Source organism: Narcine bancroftii, chromosome 7 (assembly GCF_036971445.1).
Source record: "Narcine bancroftii isolate sNarBan1 chromosome 7, sNarBan1.hap1, whole genome shotgun sequence".
Lineage (NCBI taxonomy): Eukaryota > Metazoa > Chordata > Chondrichthyes > Torpediniformes > Narcinidae > Narcine > Narcine bancroftii.
In genome coordinates, this window is record NC_091475.1 from 32,196,948 (window position 1) to 32,222,703 (window position 25,756).

Below are 25,756 nucleotides of genomic sequence, written 5' to 3' on the forward strand. Positions count from 1 at the left end.
GTATTTAAAATGATGAGGTGTATAGACAGAATAAACGTATGCAGACTTTTTCCACTGAGGGTAGGTGAGGTACAAACCAGAGGTCATGGGTTAAGGGTGAAAGGGGAAAAGTTTAGGGGGAACACAAGGGGGAACTTCTTCACACTGAGAGCAATGGGAGTGTGGAACGAGCTGCCAGCTGAAGTGGTGAACGAGGACTCAATTTTAACATTTAAGAAGAATTTGGACAGGTACGTGGACGGGAGAGGTATGGAGGGCTATGGACTGAGTGCAGGTCAGTGAGACTATGTAGAACAATAGTTTGACAGACTAGAAGGGCCAAAGGGCCTGTTTCTGTGCTGTAATATTCTAAATAGAACTCTGACAATCAAATAGTTTGGGGATATAATCATTATTTGATCAACTTTGGTTTCAAGAGTTTTTTTTCTAAAATTCCATTGTTAATTACAGGGATCAATCAATTATGAGATTATTTCTTATTCATTGCTGTGTATACAGTTACAATTATCCCCAATTAAAATGATGGAGCTTTTCCACTACTTGGATGCAGACCCCTTTAATCACCAGAATGTCATTCACCTTTGTCTCATAATGTTCATTCATCTGCCAAAAATCCTCCATCATTTTTTCAAGTTGCGTAAAAAGTTGACAGATTCAATTCTTGTAAACCTGCACTAGTTATAACCCTACTAGAGCAAGAACCAAGGATTTGCTTTTTGTTGGGAGAGGAGTTATCAATCAAAATAGATGTACTGCAGTTAATTCCATCTGTCTTAATTTTTTTAAGTTGTGTGGCCTGAGTTTCATAATTGATCACTGAAGATCTTAGGAGCTCTCATCTGCCAAATTATTTTTCCAAAAAATAAAATCTGGGAATCTTTTTTCACTGAATTTACATGCTGCTGTGGTGGTACACCACCGGCCTACTGCAGAAGGCAACCTCTGTAACTGCAGGAGCGTAAGGGGTCAGGACAACACCTGGCTGGCTGTCAATCAGTCGGACTGAATGGATCAAGCCTCACCCAGTTGGGTGTCATTCACCCTCTGGGATATAAGCTTGCGCCGGCCTCCCAAGAGTTGCTGCAGCCACAGCCAGCCTGGCTCTATAGAAGTCTTTGTGGATTAAAGCCTGTTGTACAATCTTTATCTTTGTGTGTGTCTGATTCTGGCTAACAGTGCACCACAGCTGGCGAGAGAAAAAAAAAATCTCATTTAACTGACAAATGTCAAATCATGGGCCAGTTACATAGAAAGATTCACTGAGAACAAAATAGGGCACAGGCTGAAGACCCAGATCTCAAACCTTTATAAATTTTTTCCTAAGAAATTTTCAGAACTGAGAGAGGATGTGTAAGTTCATCAGATTTTATCATCTCGCTGAGCATACAGCTGGACACAAGTATCTCTTCAATTGCATTCCCGACAAAGGGCTCAGGCCTAACAGCCTTTTCCTTCCTATATACTGACTGGCCTGCTGAGTTTCTCCAGCACTTTTGTGTTCTGCACTAGACCCCAACATCTGTAACCTTTAACTTGCTCTTTATCCATCGTTATTACATTCCAGGTTGAGCAATATCTTGCAAACTCCAGAATTGTTATCCACAACTCCTGATGCCTGTATTTAGATACTAAAGTTGTAGGGGGCTAGTGATGTAGGTTGAGACACCAGCGGCAGATCTTGCATGGGAGACTTCTAGTAACACAGCAAGGAAGCCACGACCCCAAAATTCCCTCTGAAACCATTTGGCAAGCTCTCCAGCTTTGCTTACATCAATGGCAATTTAGTATACAGTATTTTAAAATTTCTGTTATCAGCCAATTCATGCCATTTAAAATTAAAGTAAAAATTTTTGAAAAAAGCTAAACCACCCACAAATCAATGTCTAAAACTGTTAAAATAGCAAAGAAGCTTACATTTCCCATAGCTTCCTAATCCACAACTCTAAAATCTCCACAGAATCTATTATATCAGCTCTTCAAAATGATTCACTAGTGCAGGTGTTGAGGAATCTGAGCAGGGCTGAACTCTGAAGCAGGAGACCATGAGATAGCAAGTCCGTAAACTGATAGTTCAGAATCTAGCAGAAGGTTCAGAGCTGCTTGTTCTACACTATATGCGTGGACTTCATATATTTAAATGACTAAAAGCCAGCCATTTTATTCAGAACCATGGCCATTAACTAGTGAGAATGGACCCTATGCCTTTCAAATAAACTCATTTCAGGGAACTAAGATACATGTATAAATTAATTGTATAAAAAGGGGAATGGCAATCGATCCCACAGTCCAAGCAATGTATCCTCATTAATATGTGAGAGAGAATTCCCGATATGTTCATATAATTTGTTGCAACACATGGCTGAATAATAAGTGAAGTTTTTCTATGTGGTTATGGGAATTCTAATAATGTAATTTTCTCTATGGAAGAGGCAGCCAGTTTCACTGCTTGCAGGTTATGCTACACTTGGGGAAATCCGAAGTGTTAATTGACACATGTGATGCAGTTAACAGTTAGCTGTACCTGATATCAAAAGTACACCAAATGTAATTACTGTGCAGTGAAATCCATTGTAAACCAAAAGACCAAAATAAAACATGATCTCAGTCTACAACTTAAAAATAACAAATCTACTTTAAATTAGATTAGTTAAAAAGAGTTAAATTGACGAGACATTACGCTTAAAGCCCATTATCAAAATTGAATGACAGGTACATGTAGCAAAGTTGAAATGTTGAAATATTGTTTGATTTGTGTGTTGATTCTAACATGTTGTCTAAGAGATGAAATATTGGTTGAAACAGTCCTATTTTTATTTTCTTCTTTGTTCGATGCTACATGATCACTTTCTTCTGAGATTCAGAGCAAAGTAGAAGGTTTGGAGAATTCTGGACGGGGTCCTCATCTTCAGGTTGCTGAACTTCATGCAGGTTTCACTCTGGGGGTACCTCTTGCTGCTTTGCATGATGAAAGATTAAATAGCTTTTTAATTGCTGTTAAATTATTCCAGCTAAACTGTGATTTCATGCAAATTTTAAGATGTAATGGCAGTGAATCATTTAACAAGATTTAGAATTTGGAACAATGTGAGCCGATTAATTCTAATTTTGTAACAGGAGAGAATTATGCGCTCTAGTGGGCACTTATGAATATATCCTGATTGCTTTGTTCTGACTTAAACAATGGAAATCGATCATTTGACGCAATAGGATGAAGGCAAATCTAAACCTTTGGCAATATTGATGTGCAGAGTACAAATTATAAATGGATCGGAGATCTCGGAAGGAACTTTATGAGTTAGGGTCCACATTAACAGAGAACAACAAAACCACTAAGGCTTAAAGCCCATTATTAAAAATTAAATAAAGAGCAGTTGTTCCTTGACCTTGTGAAAATTAAGTAAAATTCAAAAGTACAATTTTATATCTTAATTAAATCTTGAGTTAATTCATTAATTTTTGATGACTGTTAAAGCAACATAATTCAGTCATAGAGAATAGAATAGAATAACATGGATTACAGTAAAAGCCAGCCGACAGTTCTGGCCATGGGCTTCTTTCATTTGCCCTGTGGAAGTTTGCTGGAAGATCAAACCTACTTTAAATTAAATTAGCATATCCAACCTCCCATCAAACACCAAGCAGTTACGTAAAGTGCTGAAGTGAAAGGGCTGGATACACTTTATATCTAGCCCCTCAGATCTCTGCCTGCCAACGCTGGTGGATCCTGCACAGACCCAATTAATCGAATGGGGCTGACTGACATGCATGGAATAGGTAAACAAGGCAGAGTGCATTTTCCCCAAACTTTATTTGAATGTATGTTCATGTTTTCAACTAAGTTATTTCTTAAAGATAGTATATATTTTTAAAAAATACTACTTAACTGCATTTCAACTGTCTCAAAATGTCCCTGGTCATCAGAAATAGTTAGAAACTGTGAGAAAGCTTGAGCTGCACTTGACACCATCTGTTGACAAGTCACTGCTTGGAGACCATTCTGCTTCAGGGAATGGTCAGCAAGAGCTCCCCAGTGTGTTGGAATTCACCAGGTGCAAAAGCAAGAGTGCTACTGGGGATCTTACAGAAGGTGAGAGGCACAACGTCTTCCTGACTTGTCCTGACTGAGTGTTGGATCAGCATCCACACAGCACGAATGAGTTGGTGCAAAATGAGTTGATGGTTCTCCTTGTCTCCGAAACATCCTCTTGACTCCATACCTCTAGAGTGGATAGGTGTGTTGATGAATGAACTCCGCCATAATCTTGAAGATACTCAGCATTTGAAAGGGTTAGACTGGGCATAAAAAAAACTTTAGTTTTCTACCCAATGATGTTTTCATATCTTAAGAATTGAACCAGATGCTTAATTTTCCGCCGATTCTTACCCTCCGCTGAAGCAGAATGGGTGTACGGTTATACTGTGGCCTTATTCCAGGACGAGTTGTGATTGGAAAGCTCCCTAAACCAGGATGGAATTTTAACTTATTGGTATATTTCGGTCTCATATCTGTGAATCATGGAGTTTTTCTGAATATTGGCAAAAACTTGCATTTTGCACTTTTAATGTCCAGGAGAATAATGAGAGAAATGTTATTTGACCCAAATATGATTTTGTGATAAATAATTACAGTATTGAATTAAAAATAAGCATTTACTTATGATTTGAATACAGACCTGAACTGAAAAGCCTGAAGTAAATATCCCTCCATCTTGTTTTGAAAAAAATGCAAATTTAAATTGTAACCTGGAAGAATTCCAATGATATATCCAAGGATGCTGTGTACACTGTAAATGTTCAGATATTAAAATTCTTGGGATTGTAGAATGGTACAGCTGTTGGAAATGTGTAACTATGTTTATGTTGCTGTTTCATTAAAATACTCAACTTCCAGATACTAAAGTTGGGCGGTAGAGTTTAAACCATTCTACATGACAAGAAGATATGAAATTGCCCCCTGAAGTAGTTGGTTGTTTCTGTTTTGCATTATTGGAACAGGCATCCATTATTCTCTATTCCATCATGGGATCATTTTTATGGTACTTGTTTCTGTCCTTAAAATGTGGAGACTTCGTGATTGGGAAAGGACACAGTCATCCATGTCTAGAACCTGGCAGCAGTTGGGGCTTTTGCTTCACAGTGCCGGGGAGCTGGGTTGGATTTAGAATGACGATGTTAGCATACAGGTAAGAGTGAATGAACCAAACACAGAAAAACCCCTGTTATCTGGAATTCAAGCAACCAGCAAAAACAAATCGAGGAAAATAAATAAATAAATAGAAATTAATAAGAATGAATAAAATTTTAAATAAAAGTTTAAAATTGTAGAAGTAAATATTTTCTGAGGTAATACGTAACCCCTTGGTGCAGATGGATGCAAATACTCAGCCAGCGGAGTGCCTTGGTCGTGCTTGGTCACAGCTGTTCGAATAAAGTTGTGTGAAACAGTAATGGTGTCGGCCAAGATGAAGAGCTGGCTGATGCCACTCGCCGCTGGGGTGATTCTCTTAAAGTGTTTCATTACCCCTGCTTAGTAAGTGTCTTTATTGGTATATTATTAAGTATATTAGTAAGGGGAAGAGGGGGTTAATTATGATGATATTGCTTGTCATTCAGGTGGCTCTGTTGAGGGGGAGGAACCTACAGTTGCAGCAATGGTTAAATGTTTTCAAAGAATGTGATTGAAAATACGGTAAAATGCTTTAAAGTTTATATATTCATGTAAGTGAAGTTTATTCAGTGCAAGCAGGTGTATTCAGTGTCTTTTAAACTGTTTATTCTTAGTGCAGGTGTCTTAGTATTGTAAGAGTGAGTCTCAAGCAACTGGGGAACTCGCTTATCTGGCATCTACCAATCCCCATAGGTGCTGTACTCCAGAGGTTTTACTTTGCTCAGAAAGAGAGGAAAGTGAAACTGGAAGGCAGCATCCATGAATAGAAATGGTCAGTCAACGTTTTGGGTCAGGACCCTTCATCGAAGCTAAAGTAGGAAAGGGAAAGATTCAGTGGGGAAAAAAGAGAAGAAAAGAGGGAGAAGGGCTGGGTAATGGTCAAGAGATGATGTTATTGGACAGAAGAAAGCAGGAGAGGTGGATAAACAAGTACTCAGAAAGGTTCTCACACACATAGCTTTGCATTTGCTAAGGTTTTGTAAGTTCAGAGGCAGCGTGTTTTAGTCATTGGACTGAGACTTGCTGAGAGCAGGTTGCAGGATCTCTGGGGAACTGGCAGCTAATTCAGGGATGTGTGCTGCATGTTTTGGTTTCGGGGCTTATGCACTGAAGTGCACAAGTTGTCAAAGCTGAGGAAGTTAATGGTGCATGCATCTGAATGTTTGGATCTCCTTTGACTCCACGATCCTTTGGTAAGTTGATGAGCCTGGGGCCTGTAAACCCAAGCCCCATGCAAACCAGAGCTGGTAAATCTAGAGAGAGTATGTTCACTTGCATGAGCTTGTTGACCTTCATTTAAAAGGTCACGTTTAAGTACGTTTTTGATTTATTTTTCTCTAGCTGCCTCATTATACATTTGTTTTAAATTAATTAACAGCAGTTTAATTTGTTTTTAAAAATAATTCCTGACTATTAGAGACCACATGGGTTTCCTCCAGGTGTTCCTGCTTCCTTCCACCTTCCAAAGATGTACATGGCAGTTAGTTAACCAGCCGCTGTAAATTGCTGCGAGTAATTGAACCAGGGTGAGCTGATGAAAATCTCAGGAGAATAGACTTAGTGTAAATAGATGCTTGATGATCTGTTGGTTCCATGTTGCACGATTCTCTGACTTCGTGCCAGAATTATTTAAGCATTCATATTTCTGTTTATAGAAGTTATTTGAAAATAGTAAGGAGGCGCAAGGCATTGCAGGGGGATAGGTATGGTCTGTGGACTGCGATTTATTTTCCTCTACATGCCTTCTAATCCCTGTTCCCTCAGTAACTGAGGCAGTGACGCCAAGAACACCTTCGGAACCATGGGGCCACAACAGGTTACAGGGGCCGGAGCAGAGACAACTGAAAGGCATGGGCCCTCGAACGTGATCACACCCAATGCTAGAGAAGTGCTGAACCATAAACAACATGTGGCATTTCTCTCATCCTGAACATTATTTTGCCTATTTGAATGTTCTCTGAAAAAATGGACGTTCATGATGTGCCTGTTATTTTGTTTTAAATTTATACATACAGCATGGTAACAGGCTCTTTCAGCCCACGAGCTTATGCCTCCCAATTGCATCCAATTAACCTACAAACCCGGTACATTTCTCGATCAGTGGGAGGAAACCAGATCACCCAAGGAAACCCATGCAGACACGGGGAGAGTGTACAAACCCCTTACAGATTGTGCTGGCATTGTAACAGCGTGGCGCCAACCACTACGCTAACCGTTCCACCCTTTGAACCATCTGCTACTGAAATTCAAATGTTCTTCCACAAAGGGAAGCACAGCAAGAATTACTTTAGCTTTGGTACCTATGAGAGTTAGAATTCGCTACTTCAATTTAAAAATGATTGCAACCAGTGCTGTGTTCTGTTCTCAACATAGATGTAAGCAGAAGATACACACTCAGAATTAAAAGCTGAATTGTAATTTTCTTTTACCTCTTCCCTGCTAATTTTTCAATGGTAGTAAAATACATTTTCACAATGTCCAATAATAAATCTCCTCCACAAAAAATTTCTATAACCATCACTCCCTCCATCCCCACCCCAAGATCCAGACCAATCCAGGCACTCTTCCTGGAGTCCCACTCCACCAGAGGCTTCCCAACACTCAGATGATACTGGTCTCCCAGTGGTACACTGATGGAGAGATCTGCTTTCATTAGTACAGGGGAAGGTCAGAGCTTGGCCAATTAGCTTTGCTGATGTTCCCACATTCTGACCCCAAACCTGGGCAAGTGAAAGCAATTATTAGATACTAAATGTATTTTCTAGGGCTCCATATTTTTCCTAGTGATAACAAAAATGCTAACCATTTGAATTATAAAAGCAAATATTTCAGGAGAAATATATATGGTTATCTAGTCCATAACTGGCCAAAAATACTTTTTAGCCAAATGCCAAGTTCCCATATCTGGCTAACAGCCTGGAAGGTTATAGCAAATCAAGTGCTCAACTGGCTGATATTTGAATGTGCAGAGCATTCCTGCTTCCACCACAATCCTCTGAATGAGATCCAGAAATTTTTCTTCAGCTCCTCTCGAATTCTCAGAACTATTACTCAGGTAGAGATTGGGGATTCAATAGTCAGTGATAAACATCCTGACTTTCCAAAATATTTCCATTGTCTACCAGCTCAAGACAAGGGTCTAGCAAAATATTCTTTACTTGCCTTCTTGAGTTCAGTTTGATCATCACCCATTGTAGATTCCCTGAGCTACAGCCCATTCTGGTTGAAAATATACTACCTATCCTTCACTGTTGCCAGGTCCACCCAACAATACTGCGTGACTGCTTTTGGTGATAGCACCGAGGGTTAGCCTACAACTGTGCACACAAATTCCAGTGAGCAATAGCACACATGTCAAACTACCCTTTCCTTGTTTTGTACTGAATGTTTCCTTCGACTCTCATGTTAAACTGTAGCTCACAGCTCTCATATTCAAACTTATTCACTGACTCAGCATCACTCCATATCACCAGTAGCCATGTTACTTGCATTTACTGCAGCACCTACCCTTTGCATAGTCCATTTATCCTGTTCATTCCTGGTTCTATGGTTTCCTTTACACTTTGATTAGAATCATAGAACACTACAGCAGTGTGAGTGGAAAGAAAAAGGTTTGAAAATCATTGTTTTAATCGTACTTAATGGACTCATTATGTGCACAGGTTCGTAACTCCAAAGGAAACGGGCCAATGACAATTTTTCTCAAGGAAAATATTTCAGTAACAATTGGGCCTAGAGCAGTGATTCTCAACCTTCCCTTCCCACTCACAAACCACCTTAAGCAATCTCTTACTAATCACAGAGGACCTTCATAGGGATTGCTTAAGGTGGATTGTGAGTTTAGGGGGCAGTTTGAAAGCCACTGTTTTTAAAACAACAATACTTTATTAGCTAAAGAACCCACTCATTACTGTATGGAAATATCCATCTTGAATCCAACCCAAGCTGCTGCAAACTAGTCTCCTACTCCCTCTAGTGGTCAGGAAGATTTGTGGTCGAAGGATCCACACAGGCTGTGGGCTGATGGATCTGTGAGCTGCCACATGAATGTACACTGAAGTCAGCAATTCTACCAGGTCTGAGAGGTCAGATACACTGCCCACTAGCCCTTTCAGATTTTACCCACAGCTCAGCCCCAGATAATTGAATGGGTTTACCAATCTTCACTCAGAGAAGTGGCTTATTATTTTTAATCTATTTTACTTAACAATTCATATTCATTAAGTTGTATGTGGTTTATAAGAAATTTCTGCATTTGAATTTGTGAATATTTTGTAAAATTTTCAAGCATTGTTAAATATATTTAAGTGTTTCTGACTAACTATCAGGGCAGTTGGGGAAGCGACCTGGGTTGGTTGGTGCTGTCCGACGTCAGGTCACTGCTGCTGCACCTCTGTGCCTTGTAGAACAACTGTGGCTAAGAGGTTTTGAGAAGATTGGGGCCTGTGGAGTTATTAAAGTGAGGCTGCAGATGTTCAATTGGAGGTGAAGTTGAGACAAATATTTATTTGAACATGATCTCATCCTTATATGTTCTCATAAGTCAGTTCAGTATCTTTTCTAGTGCGATTCAGCCTTATCCAAAATCCAAGCTCCTGGTCCATACCTTGCACTGTGTGGGATGTCAAGGGTTTCTGCTTTCCCATCAGGCAGTGAGGTCCGAAGTCCCACTGCCCTCTTAACACATTTCTGGTCACCACATCATAGTAAGGACATGGTTGCACTAGAGAGGATGCAGTAGAAATTCACCAGGATGTCCGAGAAATAAAAGAGCTGTAGATGCTGGAATCTGAGTGAATAAAGTGAAGTTGGAGAACTCAGTGGTCAGGCAGCATTTGGGGAGAGATATGGTCAGAAAATGTTTCAAATTGAGACATGTTATTGAGTCCTGACCTGAAGCATTGACTGAGGGATGGATGAGAAAGGGGTCAGTATGGGGAAGGGATGGAGCCAGTAGGTGATTGGTGGACTGAGGAGGAATAAACAATGACAGACAGAAGGAGCCAGATGAAGGCAGATGTATGGAGAGGGATAGAATTGGGAGATGGGGGCAGTTGACAGACTTTGGTGGACAAACAGAGAGAAAGGAAACAAAAAGAGAATAAATTGGGCTTGTTGCCCTTGAAGTAGAGGAGGCTGAAAGTGGATTCTATACAGATATATAAAATTATGTGGGGAAGGGAAAGAATAAAAGTAAACTTCCCCATCACAGAGGTATCTATTAAAAGAGTAGGAAATGGCAAGGTGTATGGTTTAAAGGAGTTCTGAAGATGAACGTTTTCACCCAGAGGTAACTGGAATTTGGAATGTACTGCCCAAGAAAATGAAAGCAGCTACTCTCACAATATTTCAAATGAGCACTTGAATCACCAACAGACTGAAGGTGACAGGTCAGGGGATGAGAAATGGGATCAATACTGACAGGTATCTGATGATCAGCATGGATGATAATGGCCTACTTCTTTACAAAGCTCCTATCTTGTCTACCATAACCCTTCCCATAACATTATCATCACATGTAGTTGCAGCCTAAACTATTTGTGGTGTGGGAAAAAAAAACATTTTAAGATTACAAACATGAAGCAACTGATGTAATTACTCACTGGTACAAGCCATGGTGGGTGGGTCCTTCTCTGCCCTGAAGTAGTTTTTCTCACACACACACACTTCTGATGCATCGCCGTGGGAAAAGCTGTGTGGAGGACATTTGGAGCACTTGATGTTTCCAGTAAAGGCTTTGTAGAACCCAGGTCGGCAAGCTAAGGGTTACAAAATACATGGACATTAAAAGTGAATAATTACAGCTCAATTAGCGGTAACATATAAAGATGATGACACCCATTCCCCAATGGTTTTATCAAATGGGTTGTACACCACAACTGATGTCAATTGCTTTCAGTTATGTTAAGTCTTCCAGGAGCCAGGGTTGTTTTTAGGATCTAAATGTACTGGGAATAAAGTCAAGCATCTGGACATATTAATATAACATTTAATGATTCTGTGACTTACTACATCACAGACCAGCAGCAATAGAAATTCACCAAGGAAGTGTTTTTTTCTTTTAAAACACTATATTTATTAATAACTCCTAATAACACATAAGTCAAATCAAACACAACTATGTGTGTGTGTGTGTGTGTGTGTGTGTGTGTGTGTGTGTGTGTGTGTGTGTGTGTGTGTATGTGAGAGAGAGAGAGAGAGATACCCCAACCATTACAGACAGCTAAGGCACAATTCTGGAAAGCCATTCCAAAGTTCAGTCTTAGAAATCCATTGTCGAACTGCAGACTTTTAAGCCGATGCACAGAAGTAATCACAAAGGAGATGGGAGAGACTGAGTGACCAGACAGCTGAAAACTCAGAAATCCTTGTCGAGTTTCTTCCAGAGAAATATCTTTTCGTATGAATGGTTGTTACAACTCCCCTTTTCCTTGCGTAGGGGAAACAAAACACATGACTTGCACAATGCTTGGAAAACCCAGATACAGGTCAATCAAACTGACCTTTCCTTTGGTCACAGTGAGAGTCAATAAGTCCCCTTACAAGGGGAATCAGCCAAATTGTCTGTTATCACACAGAGTTATTCCTGCTCAGTGTCCAATGAGATTGCCACTGGTCAATCAAGAGCTGTTTCTTCAGTGGTCCACGCACACAACTCTATCGCCATTTGTGTCTCTGGAAAAAGTAACAAATGCTCTTTCTCCTCTCCAAAGTAGTGAATTGGGTGCAGCCTGTACTAGCTGTTGCCACCCAGTCTCTCCACAGCTGTAAATGGTTGCAGCCTGTACTAGCCCTTAAATTGATATTCATACGAAATGAAATTGGAGCTCATGATAGGTTCAGTGATGTCTTAGTGAGGGAGAGAGGAGTATGAAGCAGGCTTTGAAAGTTAGATTATTCAGAAATGAGGCGTTAAACAAAGAAAGTAGGAGCAGGAGCAGGCTACAGTACCTCAGGTCTGCTTTGTCATTCAATAGGTTCATGTTTGTTTAAACTCCTCTTCTCTTCTGTATCCCCACAACCTTCAATATTTAAAAAAACCCTATCTCAACCTTAAATACATCTGGCACCCTCAACCCTCTGGGGAAGACATTTCCAGAGATTCACTACCCTCTGAGGGAAGAAGACATTCTAGGATGAGGGAACACTGCTAATGGGGCATTCGATACAAGGGTTTGTGAAGGAAAGTGGAAGCATTATGGCCTGATGTACAGTAATATTGTTCCATATTTGGTAGCATTGGGTGAGATGCTGAGAAATTATATTATTAGTTGTCAAAATATTTGCTCAAGCACAGTTGTTAAGCCATTTTCCTTTCATTTCTAAAGAATGAGAAATCAAGGAAAGTCCCCAGACTCTTTGGACAATGAGGCTACCCTGTTATACGCTTTCACTACAATGAGCAAGTCCCTGGCTTTAGATTGTTTCAAATAAATGCTTATTGTAACATGATTGTTGGCTTGACAAGACGTTCTTTGTTTTCATTCCGGAAATGTTGAAATCAAGGCACCGACACATTCCAATGAATCCTCTACAATTGTAATAATATTCAGGAAGCTCTGCGTCATCCAAGGCAAAGCCTTCTGCTTGGTCTTCAAGCCACAAGGAAGACATTTCATCCACCAGGCAAAATATTCATTCCCTCTTCCATCAAGACTTCAGTGTGCACCATTGACAAAGTACTCTGTATTTACTCATCTAAGCTAACGGCAGTTCACCAAACCATGGTCTCTACCACCAGGAAGGACCAGAGCAGCAGGTGCAATAACAACTCCACCATCTGCATGTTGCACACTAAGTCACACACTATCCTGACATGGAAGTTAATTCCTGTCTTTTTTATCACCTCATAGAAATCTACAACTCAGTACAGGTCCTCTGCCCACAACAATATGCTGACATAATAACCAACTCTCCCAACTGCCTACTGCATAACCCTCCATTTTTACTTTTCCATGTCCCTATCTAATAGTCTCTTAAAAGATCCTATTGTACTGCCTCCATTTTCGGCAGTGCATTCCATGCACCCACCACACTCTGTTTGAAGAACATACCTCTTACATCCCCCCTGCACTTAGTCCCAAGCACATTAAAACTATGCCTGCCTGGTGTTAGCCATTTCAGTCGTAGCAAGAGGCCTCTGGCCAGCCACACAATCAATGCCTCTGATCATCTTGCGCACCTCTCAGGTTACCTTTCATCCTCCATCAATCCAAGAAGAAAAGACCAAGTTTACACAACCTATCCTCATGAAGCATGCTCTCCAATCCAGGCAACATCCTTGTAAACTTCCTCTGCTCTCTCTCTCTCTCTCTCTCTCTCTCTCTCTTAGAATTCCTGTGAGCGCAAGAAAACAGCTAACTACTACTTCCTGAAAGGGAATGAGGGATGGGGAATGAATCCTGGCATTGCCTGCTATGCCCATAGTCTTTAAATGAATAAAAAAAACTTCAGAATAACAAAATATTATTTTTAGTCCATATAATATTGAAAGCCTTTTAAATATCTAATATTTTGCTCTCCTGACAGTTCTGATCTTTAAGCACCTAGGAAGGCACTGCCCAACCAAAGACGTTTTTGTGCTGGGTCATGAAATCACTGATTCGCCAAACAAGGAAGCATTTTTTAGAAGGTGATATTGTAAGATTTAACATTTTCCCTGTAACAAGAGGTTCACCTGCAGCTTCAGCAAAGACTGAGAAAATATTATTTCCGGATCTCAACAGATGGGCTATACTTTAATATATGTTCATGGGATGAGCAGTTTGTGTCCAGATCACCACATTATCATAATATAGATGCAAATCTATATGTTAATAAGAATATGCATTTCTGAGAAATTTGGATAAATATATAATGGTGTTAACCATTCTACATTATTTACATCAAACCCACTCAAAACAATTCTAGCATTACATAATCGAATCTTCATCAACTATTTTTGAAATCACTCGACCTAACATTTTCATTGCCAAAATAATTTGAACAATGTGCCTGGAATCGAATGTCTCCTTGGGATGGAGATGGGAGAGGGGGAGATAAAATTGTGATCTGTGCTAATGTTTTAAAGAAAGTTAGCATGAGTACAAAATGGGATCATATTTTATACATAATTGTTTTAGTGAAATTAATGTCTGCAATCATTTCAGTCTCCTGGTGGAGGAACTAATTGTAATGAAGCTAAAGCTTCCCTGTTTTTATTTTTGATTCGAACTTTTTCAGCTCTAATTTCCTTCAACTGTATTTTTAGAAATATTTATTATGTTTAAAATAATTTCCAGCATGACAATGAAATTATTTTTCTCTATGAGTACCTGTCAAGGAGTAATAACAGGCCTTCAGAGTGGGCTATTTTCCACTTTGCACTCTGTGACAGCATCCAGCACGATTGAGTATGACAGCCTAAATGCAATGCAAATCTCCTTCAAGCTTCTTTTAAATTCACCTCAAAAGATATCATCAGATTATAACCCTTTATTGCACATTTTTTACGCTTTGTAAGCTTGAAATTTCTCCTATCTTGTGTTGCTACAGCATGTTAACTGGAATCACTTTTGCTCAAAATGTTTCCCGTTTCAGTGAAGATATCCTATCCATTTATCGAAGTGAATTCAAGTGCAAGCCTTTTAGCTGAAGAGGAAGATTTAAAATGATCGTAGGACCTAGTCCTGAAATCAAAATCCATTGAGGTTGTATGGAGCACATGCTGTAGTTTGGGATTCAGTTGTAATTCTTGTTTCTAAAGATGGAGAAACCAAAATGAATGGAATATGTGATGTAGGTCCAAAAAGAAGCAGCTTTCCATTATATGTTAGGTCTTTATTTCCTGAAAGAATAAGGGAGATTAGATAGACGAATACAAACTTGCGATGGGTATGGATAGAGTAAATGCAGGCAAGCTCTGTCCACTGAAGTTAGGTGAGATAAAAGTGAGAGGACATGGGCTGAGGGTAAAGAGGGAAATGTCTAAAGGGAACCTCATGCAGAGATTGTGGAATGAGCTTCCAGCTGCATTGGTAAGTGTGGGCTCAAGTTTGACATTTAAGAAAAATTTGGACAGGTACATTGATGAGAGGGATATGGAGGGATATGGTGTAGGTCAGTGGGACTAGGCAGAAAAATGGTTTGGCAGAGAGTATAAGTACTGAAGGGCTGTTTCTATGTGGTATGTTCTATGGTTCACATAGTCTTGCAGTGGATTTAACAGAGGGTAGGAACTCATTTGCACAAATGCCAAATTACTCAAGTCAGGTCACTGAGAGGCTGACAGCAACTTGGCCACTGTCAAATTTCCTTACACTATGAATGTTTAATGGAGGACTCACTAAGAATTGAAATGGATGTCGTCAGGAGAGATAGCAGTTTATAATCTTGGCCCAGTCAATAAAACTTTGCAGAATTACATTAAGCACTAACTGAAGTGGACGAGCACACACACACACACGCACACACACGCACACACACGCACACACACACATTCTCTATCTCACTCTTCCAGAACACAAACGGAAGTTGTGGTGGATCCATCAAGAGATTATACTGTCCTGCAATCAAAGGGTTTATAGCCAACATAAAAGAGAGTGTTTCCCATCAATTATTACTCTTAGTGTTTTGACAGCAATTTGAGATACTGGTATTAATCCAAGCATAGCATTTTCCCTCAAGGTAACTTTTCAGTGTAACATTTCTAAATTGATGCAATAATAAATAATTCACATGGCAATCTGCAACATGAGGCTCAATTAGAAAATGCACATATTTCATTGAATGTCAACTCAACAGAAGTATTACCAGATGTTGATATTAGTTAAGGCACCTACTTCAATGATTTGTATCATGAACTTCATACTTCTCTTTTGAACAATAGTTGGATGTAAACAGGCTATGGACACTATGCACATATGATTATACCAGTATGCTGAACGAGCTCTATATTTGTTCTTTAATTCACCTGATAAATTCCCCTGAAAATCAGCCAGGATATCTGTTTATTGTCTCTCCCAAGAGATGAAAGGATATTGAATGAGGCTGAGATCATGGTTGAAATGGGACGTCTGGGTGGATCAGAAACTTTGCTTTTGTGATTATTATTGTTTGTATCTTCTTGGTCCAGTGTCAAATAATCTATCTTTGCTGCAAATCGACCTGCACTTACCCTGTGTGCATCTCTTGTGAAGACCTTGTGAAAGCCATCCCAATTCCAGTCTACATCACACTGTCAGGTGGGCGTTAGTGTCAAGGTAGAGGTCAGGTTTTCCCTTGACTTAGCTGACTTCTAAATCCTTAAGAAGTTTTGGAACAGGTCTTATATTTAGAAAAAACTGGGGAAAACATATAACAAACTACCAAAGTTTTATTAAGAGAATCTGATGTTAAAACTGTAAGCTGTTCTTAGGAAAGTCCAGGCCAAGTGCTTCTTATCTGTTAATATTCTCTTAAATGAAAGGTCAGTTGCATGTTGTAAATTAGCTGCAAATTAGGCACTGAGTGAGCACTTAGGGTCGAAGTTGTCATTGGCGTTGTCAGTGTTCCTGCAGTTTTCCCTATTACTTTTTTTTATAAAAGGTATGAGTAACAGAACTGGAATGTGAATTCCGAATTTGTGAAGCCTACAAAGCACTGATAACAAAGAGGTGTTTTGCCACCTGTACATTTCTGACTCATGCCCTGTTACTTATACACTTCACTACATAAATAGGAGCATATTCTAATGGATGCAGATTTTATATGCTACCAATGAGTTGCAAGTTATGTAAATTAGTTTGAGCGAGTAATATGAGAGATGTTGGGCAACTTTTTTTTTCTCAATGTAATTAGGGATTAACGCCCTCCACCCCTACTACAATCCCTGGCATCTGCAGACACCAGCGTTGCTATCAGGCAAGTGTGAAACGGGTAATTGCTTTGTGGGATTGAAATACCCAAGTTTTTGCATCAGTTCAGGAAGTAAAGATTAAAATGAAGGTATAAACTTTGCTATGGGAAAGCCGCAGTGGCAGGGGTGGGGAGGGGAAGAGAGAGAGGAAATAAATAGCAATAACGGGCAATTTTTAAACAGCGTGGGAAAAACCAGACTTACCAGAATGCCGTGCAGCAGAGAAATCCCTCTCTAATTATTCCATGTATGCAGTTGGGCATACAGTGCTTTCGGGGCTGCATGGAATTCTGGGTGGGTAGGTCCACCATCGCTTTTACCCCACAGTATTTATGAATTATACTCTATAGCGCTAACAACTTTCCCACACTATATAAATTTTATGCAATAGTGCTACCAATTTTCCTACGCTATATAAATTGTGTGCTATAGCGCTACCACTTTCCCACCCTGTTTTAAAAATTGTCCACTATTGTTATTTATTGCTCACACTTTCCCACAGTCCCTTATAAAGGTTTATAAAGGTTGGCACAACAACATCAGGGGCTGAAGGGCTCATACACTGCTGTCCATAAAGCTTAATTATGTTATAATTCGGTATGATTAATTTTGTTCAAATATAAGTTCATAATACATTGATCAGGATTTAGGGCAGGTCCACCATCACTCGATGCGTCATGATGTTACCAGTAGAAGGTAGAACAGTCTTAACCCCGGGGATGGCTCCTTGCAAGGGTGAATGCATTCACTGTCTCAGTTAGGAGTGGTCAAGTGTGAAAAGCCAAACTCCCATTCCTATCCCAAGACACTGAACAGACAATTTAGTGGGATGCAAGTGTGAAAGGGGCTTTAGTTAAATTTTACATTTGATTTTCCTGTTATGTAAACATTATTGCAATTGTACATTTAGATACCATTGTCATAATTAATCTTGTTGCCATTTTCTGTGAACATTTTGGATCTATACTGGTGCTGGAATGTGTTGTCTTTTGGCAAGCTGCCTGGAGGGCACGCATATATATAAAATGTGATAATACGCAACTTCATCCAAAAAATTCATTCACACTTTTAAACCTTGTAAGCTTCAATTTTTTTTCCTATTGGTGTGGCACAGTTAGCTTACCAGTTCGCAATCGGGACTGGGGTTCAAATCACATGATGTCTGTAAGAAGTTGATATGTTTTCCCCATCTCCACGCGGGTTTTCTCCAGGGGTTCCAGTTTCCTCCCATTGTTTGAAACGTACTGGAGTTTGTAGGTTAATTGGGTATAATTGCTGTAGGTCTTAAATTTAAATTAAAAATAATAGGATATCTGATATTTGTTTAGTTGGCTCCTGTTGTATTGGTGGAAAGTAGATGTAGCTCATTATCTAAGGGATGGAAGAAGGACACTATAATTATCATGGGTGATTTTCATCTGCATATTGATTGAACTAATCAAACTGGCAAGGGTATGGTGGAAGAGAAATTTGTGTACTGCGTCAGGATTACTTCTGAGAGCAAAAGATTAAAGAACCTCTTCGGGAACAGGCTATTTTAGATTTGTTCACATGAAATAAAATATAATTAATAAGAGATCCTGTAGTTAAGGGTATGCGTGGGAGTAGTGAATTCAGACTACTGTTTCAGGATGAACAAGCCATGTCCAAAGCACATGCCCAGAACTTAAATAAGGGCATACAAATGTTTGAAGGAAAATTGTCATTGAAAATAGGTGGAAGGAAGGTCGGTATATGTGCAGTGGCTAATAAATGCTCAACAGAAATTTATCCCAATTAGAAAGGGAATTACAATGAGAAAAAGGAACCACTTGTTAACAAATGAGGCCCAGAATTTAGTATCGAGATGAATATCTTGGATAAAGAGTGAAAATAAAAATATTCATGTTTGCCAGTGCTATGAAAATAGGTGGGGGGGGGGGGGTGATGGTGAGATGGGAACATTTGTGCTTTGTAGATAAATGGAGTGAACAGATGAACCCTTGGTACATAGAGTTTAATGTGAGAAAGTGCTAGGCCACACACTTCAATCAGAGAAATCAAAGGGCAAGTTAATACAAATAATGAGAGATTCTAAATAAGTTGTGCAGAGAGGAATTGAGATGGTTTTGAGCATGAACCACAAAAAAAACTACCAAGCAGCGGCAATAAGTAGTTAGAAAGTCAAACAGCCTTTGTTGCAAGAGGGTTGATTTCAGATTCAGTGTCAGAACACATACATGATATCACATACAACCCTCTGAGATTCCTTTTTACTGCAGGAATGGCAGAATTACCATTAATTTATAGTGCAAAAATAAACTAAACACAGTGTAAATGAATAAAAACTGTAAACAGATAACAAATGTAAACAAACTGACTGAAATACAGAGAGAACAAAGAAAATCAGTCAAAAAAGTACACGAGTAAGAGTCTTTAAATGAGCCTCTGAATGACTTTGTCGTTGAGGAGTCTGATGGTGGAGGGGGAGCAGCTGTTCCTGAACCTGGTGGTGTGAGTCTTGTGGCAACTACACCTCCTTCCTGATGACAGCACATAGTGTGTGGTGGGTGGTGTAAGTCTATGATAATTGCTCTGACAGCAGCGTTCCATGTAGTGGGGAGGGTTTTGTCTGTAATATCCTGGGTTGTGTCCACTACCTTTTGGAGGGCTTTATGCTCAGGGTACCAGACTGTGATGCAGCCAGTCAGCACACTTTCCACCACACCTCTGTAGAAATTTGCCAGGGTTTCTGGTGTCATACCAAACCTCCACAAACTCCTAAGGAAGTAGAGACACTGATGTGCTTTCTTCATGATGCCATTGGGTCCAGGAAAGATCCTCTGAGATGTTGAGAAGTAAAGAAGCATTGCTCTAATTGTTCATTGTGTTGGTGAAACTGCACCTGAGACACTGAACAATGCTGTTCCTCCTGTTGAAGAAAACCAGCATTGGAGAAAGCCTGAAGAAGTTGACTTGACTGATTGCAGAGACGTGAAAATGGTCCTACCATGAAAACCTAAAGACACTGGATCCATATTCCTAAGAGTTAGAAGAATAAGAATTGAAGCAAATAAAATGCTAAGAGGACATGACAGGTATTTCGACTGGTGGGAACTTCTCAAATTAGGGGATAATAATATCAAGATAATGGAGTTTCTTCTTGCTGAGGGTGGTGAACCTTTGGAACTCCCTATCCAGAAAGCTAGATTTGAAAGCATCCTAAGTGATGGTAGATAGATTATTGAAAGATCAGAGAACTGAAGTGTTATAATATTTAGCACATCCATATACACCAATGGTTTTCAAACTGCCCCCTAAACTCACATGTATATGATTCAATGAGTTAGCATTGTTTAATATGGAATTCACCTCAATTATTAAACCCCAAGTTACTGAGAAGTGCAATTCATTGGCAAATTGAAGAATGGTCACTGTAAAGACTATGCAAGAGACACACTGTGGAGCTGAACTGTACAATTAGACTGAGAAAAGCTAAAGATGACACATTTGTTGACCAAATGTACAGGATTATTAGATTTGTCAGGCAGTGGTCAGACAGAAACTAACATAGATTATGGAATAAGAAAAAACATATAAAGCACACTTGTGGAATGCAAAGTGTAACCCGATGTGTGAGGATAGAGAGAAAGAGAGAGAAAGGGGAAAGCAAAAGAGAAAATGGGGATAGAGGAGAGGGAGATATGGAAAGAGAGAAAGTGAGTTTGGGACAGCAGGCTTGTTTGCTCGACTTGATATAAAGCAGCCATAAGCTCTCGGAGTGAGAGGACTAGAGGTCCAATTGACAACAGAATGCACACTGTGAACACCAGCCATCAATCTGGAATGAAAATTTTGAAACCTGCAAATTACCACCACAGGGAGCAGACTAAGCAAATAGGACGGGTGTATTTAACTTCTACACATACCTGTACATTAAAAGGTATAGTTAACAATGAGCTGGTCTACAACAAATTTGAAGATGACATCAGTAAAGTTTCCAAAATACTTTATTTTTGATGAATAATTTCAAAAGATTTATATTTATGTTTTGGTAAGAAGAAAATGAGATTGCAGATGACCTCATAAAGTCAGAGTCTAAGCCAAATGGAGACAAAATGGATTTGGGAGTTCAAATGGACAAGTGAGACACAGGTCAATGAGATCATGGTAAACAAGAATGAATTCTTGAATTATTTCCTGATGGATAAAATTGAAAAATAGAGAAGCTAAAGTGAAATCATTTTGAATCTTCTTGTGTGATTGAACTTGTGTGTGGAACTCTGGTCACTATATTATAATAAGGTAATAGACAGGGGCATCAAGACTGAGCTTGTACTATCAAGAAAGACTGGGCAAGGCAAGGTCTACAAAGTCATGAATGATTTCATTCATTATGCACATTCCTTTGAAGAAGACCAAAGCTAAATTCCATCACTCTCAGATAGTCACTTAGATGTTAAATGGGATTTTAAAAGAAATATCAATACTCAGAGAGTTGTTTGAATGTATAACTTTCTACCATTAGGAAATAGAATCAGTACATTTCAGGGGAATCAAAATAGTAAGTGAGTGAGAAGGAAATAGAAATAGATGAGGAAGATAGAGGTAGAGCTGTATGGAGAGTAATGAATGGCAAGGATTATTTGGTCTGAACGACTTCTTCTGGTTCATTGGCAGCTAGAAAAGTCACAGACTCCATTCTGCCTGTCAAAGGCACTACGCTTCTGAATGTCTGATATTCAGAATCATTCAAGTAATATTTTAAAAAAATGAAACAATTGAAGATGCAAATTTGACCAACACTTTCCACGTTTGTGCAGAAGTCTTTAAATTTGTGCCCTTTAAGGGGAAATCCCAGCTTCTTCACATTGAACTGCTGGCATCATCCCATTTCGCCCTCATGTCTATAAAGATTTATGTTGTCAGGCCCTATGGTTTCTGACGGACAACAAATTGAGGAAGAGATGTTCTCCACTATTCCCTTCCCTCGTTAAATGCATTTTTTAAAATAAATGCTAACTGCTCCCATTTCCCCTTACTGGCCAAAGCCACTCTGAGATAAAACCCAGATATTTTCCTATTTCTTCGGATCTAAACATCATTGATCACCTGTAATTGGCATTATTGGCTCCCTTTAGGACACAGCAGACTCTCCCACAATCACCTTCCATTCAAAGGGGAATATTAAAAGAAGGAAAAGGTAGTTAAATGATATACAGAAATATAAGAGATGTGGAAAAAAGACAGGAAGTAGAGTCAAGGAGACAGCAAGAACCAGAGATCACACTCCTCTACATTGTTGGTAACATTGCTGAGTGCTATAAATTATCAACATTTATCGAATTTAAAGACTTATTATTTGATGCGTGTAATATCGTGTCGACAGCCATGTTTATAAGTGACTACTGATTTCAGATTGAAACATTAATTGAACATAGAAAAACTGAAATTTCTATCAGCACATTGTCAAAACATATCTTTAAATTAATCTTCATTTTCCAAGTGAATAATCCATTGATTAGTAAAGTGACAAGTATTCTTGATCCCTGTTGCACATCATTGAAATTTGGTTTACAAGGGTAAAGAACAGGTTGAAAGCAAAAAAAAAATCATATATTCATCAAAAGAAAGTGATCCCAAGTGCACAGAATGCTTTATAATATTCCTATATAAATAACTCCATACAGATATCCAGACATGCATGCAACTGTCTATTTATTTATGGGTTTTTTTTTAATTTTTTATTTTTCACACCATAAATCACAATAGCCATGATATACACTTTTTCTTTTCCACACATTTACAGTGACTTTTTCTCCCACCCCCCCTCCCTCCTCCCAAGCCACCCCCCCCACCCCCCCCCTCTCATCCATTTTAGGTATACAATCTAGGTTGCATTAATTCAGTCAGACAATGTTGTCATTCAACAAAAATACACCAGAAATTCTACTGAGTCCATTCTTTTCTTTTCTTCTCCTTCCATCAACTTAGGTAATGTTTGTTCCCGGTAGGTTTTCGCTATTGTATTTAATGTAAGGCTCCCATATTTGTTCGAATATTTCAATATTATTTCTTAAACTATATGTTATTTTTTCTAATGGAATACATTTATTCATTTCTATATACCATTGTTGTATTTTCAAATTATCTTCCAATTTCCAGGTTGACATAATACATTTTTTTGCTACGGCTAGGGCTATCTTGACAAATCTTTTTTGTGCATCTTCCAAGTCAATTCCAAATTCTTTATTTTTTATGTTACTTAGGAGAAAGATCTCTGGATTCTTTGGTATATTGTTTTCTGTTATTTTATTTAATATCTGATTGAGATCATCCCAAAATTTTTCTACTCTCTCACATGTCCAGATTGCATGAATTGTTGTTCCCCTTTCTTTTTTACATCGAAAACATCTATCAGATACTGTTGGGTCCCATTTATTTAACTTTTGCGGTGTAATGTATAGTCTGTGTAACCAATTATATTGTATCATACGCAGCCTCGTATTTATTGTATTTCTCATCGTTCCAGAACATAATTTCTCCCATGTTTCCTTTTTTATCTTTATATTTAAATCTTGTTCCCATTTTTGTTTAGTTTTACCATTTTTTTCCTCATTCTCCTTTTCTTGCAGTTTGATATACATATTTGTTATAAATCTTTTGATTAACATTGTATCTGTAATCACATATTCAAGGTTACTTCCCTCTGGTAAACTCAAATTGCTTCCTAATTTATCTTTCAAGTAGGATCTCAGTTGGTAATATGCCAGCGCTGTATCTCCAGTTATATTGTACTTATCTCTCATTTGTTCAAAGGATAAGAATCTACTTCCTGAAAAACAATTTTCTATTCTTTTAATCCCTTTTTTTTCCCATTTTCTAAAGGAAAGGTTGTCTATTGTAAAAGGGAGTAGCTTATTTTGCGTCAATATTAGTTTTGGTATTTGATAATTTATTTTATTTCTTTCTACATGAATCTTCTTCCATATATTGAGGAGATGGTGTAATACTGGAGAAGTTCTATGTTGTACCAATTTTTCGTCCCATTTATATAATATGTGTTCAGGTATCTTTTCCCCTATTTTATCTAATTCTAGTCTCGTCCAGTCTGGTTTTTCCCTTGTTTGATAAAAATCTGATAGGTACCTTAATTGTGCGGCTCTATAATAATTTTTGAAGTTTGGCAATTGTAAGCCTCCTTGTTTATACCATTCTGTTAATTTATCTAGTGCTATCCTCGGTTTCCCCCCTCTCCATAAAAATCTCCTTATTATTTTCTTTAACTCTTTGAAGAATTTTTCTGTCAGTTGTATTGGCAATGCCTGAAATAAGTATAGTATCCTTGGAAAAATGTTCATTTTAATACAGTTTATCCTTCCTATCAGTGTTAGTGGTAGCTCTTTCCAATGCTCTAAATCGTCCTGTAATTTTTTCATTAGTGGATTGTAATTGAGTTTATATAATTGGCCTAGATTTTTGTTTATTTGCACACCTAGGTATCTTATTGCCTGCATTTGCCATCTGAATGGGGATTCCTCCTTAAATTTTGAGAAATCCGCGTTATTCATAGGCATTGCTTCACTTTTATTTACGTTTATCTTGTATCCCGACACTTCTCCATATTCCTTCAATTTCTTATATAGTTCTTTTATTGATAGTTCTGGTTCTGTTAAGTACACTATCACATCATCCGCAAATAGACTGATTTTATATTCCCTGTCTTTTATTTTTATTCCTTTTATATTATTATCTATTCTTATCGATTCTGCTAGTGGTTCTATAGCTAGCGCAAACAATAATGGTGATAGTGGGCATCCCTGCCGCGTTGACCTGCTTAAGTTAAATTGCTTTGATACATGTCCATTTACTGTCACTTTCGCTAACGGTCCCTCATATAATGCTTTAATCCAATTAATATACTTCTCCGGTAAACTGAATTTTTGCAATACTTTGAACAAGTAATTCCATTCTACTCTGTCGAAGGCCTTCTCTGCGTCTAAAGCAACTGCTACTGCCGGTGCTTTATTTCCTTCTACTGCATGAATTAAGTTAATAAATTTACAAATATTGTCTGTTGTGCGTCTTTTTTTGATAAATCCAGTTTGGTCTAAATTTACCATTTTCGGTACCTGTTCTGCTAATCTGTTTGCTAATAGTTTAGCTATTATCTTATAATCTGTGTTTAGCAGAGATATTGGTCTATATGACGCTGGTGAGAGTGGATCTTTCCCTTGTTTTAGTATCACTGTAATTATTGCTGTTTTACATGAATCTGGTGGAGCGGAGACAACGCTGGTGGAAGCGTTCTAGGAGCCGTAGGTGGTGCCGGTAGAGGACCCATGATTCGGAGCCGAACAGGAGTGTGGGTATGACAACGGCTCTGTATACGCTTATCTTTGTGAGGTTTTTCAGTTGGTTGTTTTTCCAGACTCTTTTGTGTAGTCTTCCAAAGGCGCTATTTGCCTTGGCGAGTCTGTTGTCTATCTCATTGTCGATCCTTGCATCTGATGAAATGGTGCAGCCGAGATAGGTAAACTGGTTGACCGTTTTGAGTTTTGTGTGCCCGATGGAGATGTGGGGGGGCTGGTAGTCATGGTGGGGAGCTGGCTGATGGAGGACCTCAGTTTTCTTCAGGCTGACTTCCAGGCCAAACATTTTGGCAGTTTCCGCAAAGCAGGACGTCAAGCGCTGAAGAGCTGGCTCTGAATGGGCAACTAAAGCGGCATCATCTG

General features: G+C 38.8%; 1 protein-coding gene across 1 annotated transcript in view; it reads right to left on the bottom strand.

The window, feature by feature from the left end:
* The window catches only part of epha6 (eph receptor A6), a 429,920-nt gene that overhangs the window by 241,649 nt on the left and 162,515 nt on the right, over nt 1-25,756 (bottom strand). Inside the window, exon 2 of the mRNA XM_069889421.1 lies at nt 10,771-10,926. Within this exon, the coding sequence (XP_069745522.1) occupies nt 10,771-10,926 (156 nt within the window). The remainder of the gene's footprint in view (nt 1-10,770; nt 10,927-25,756) is intronic.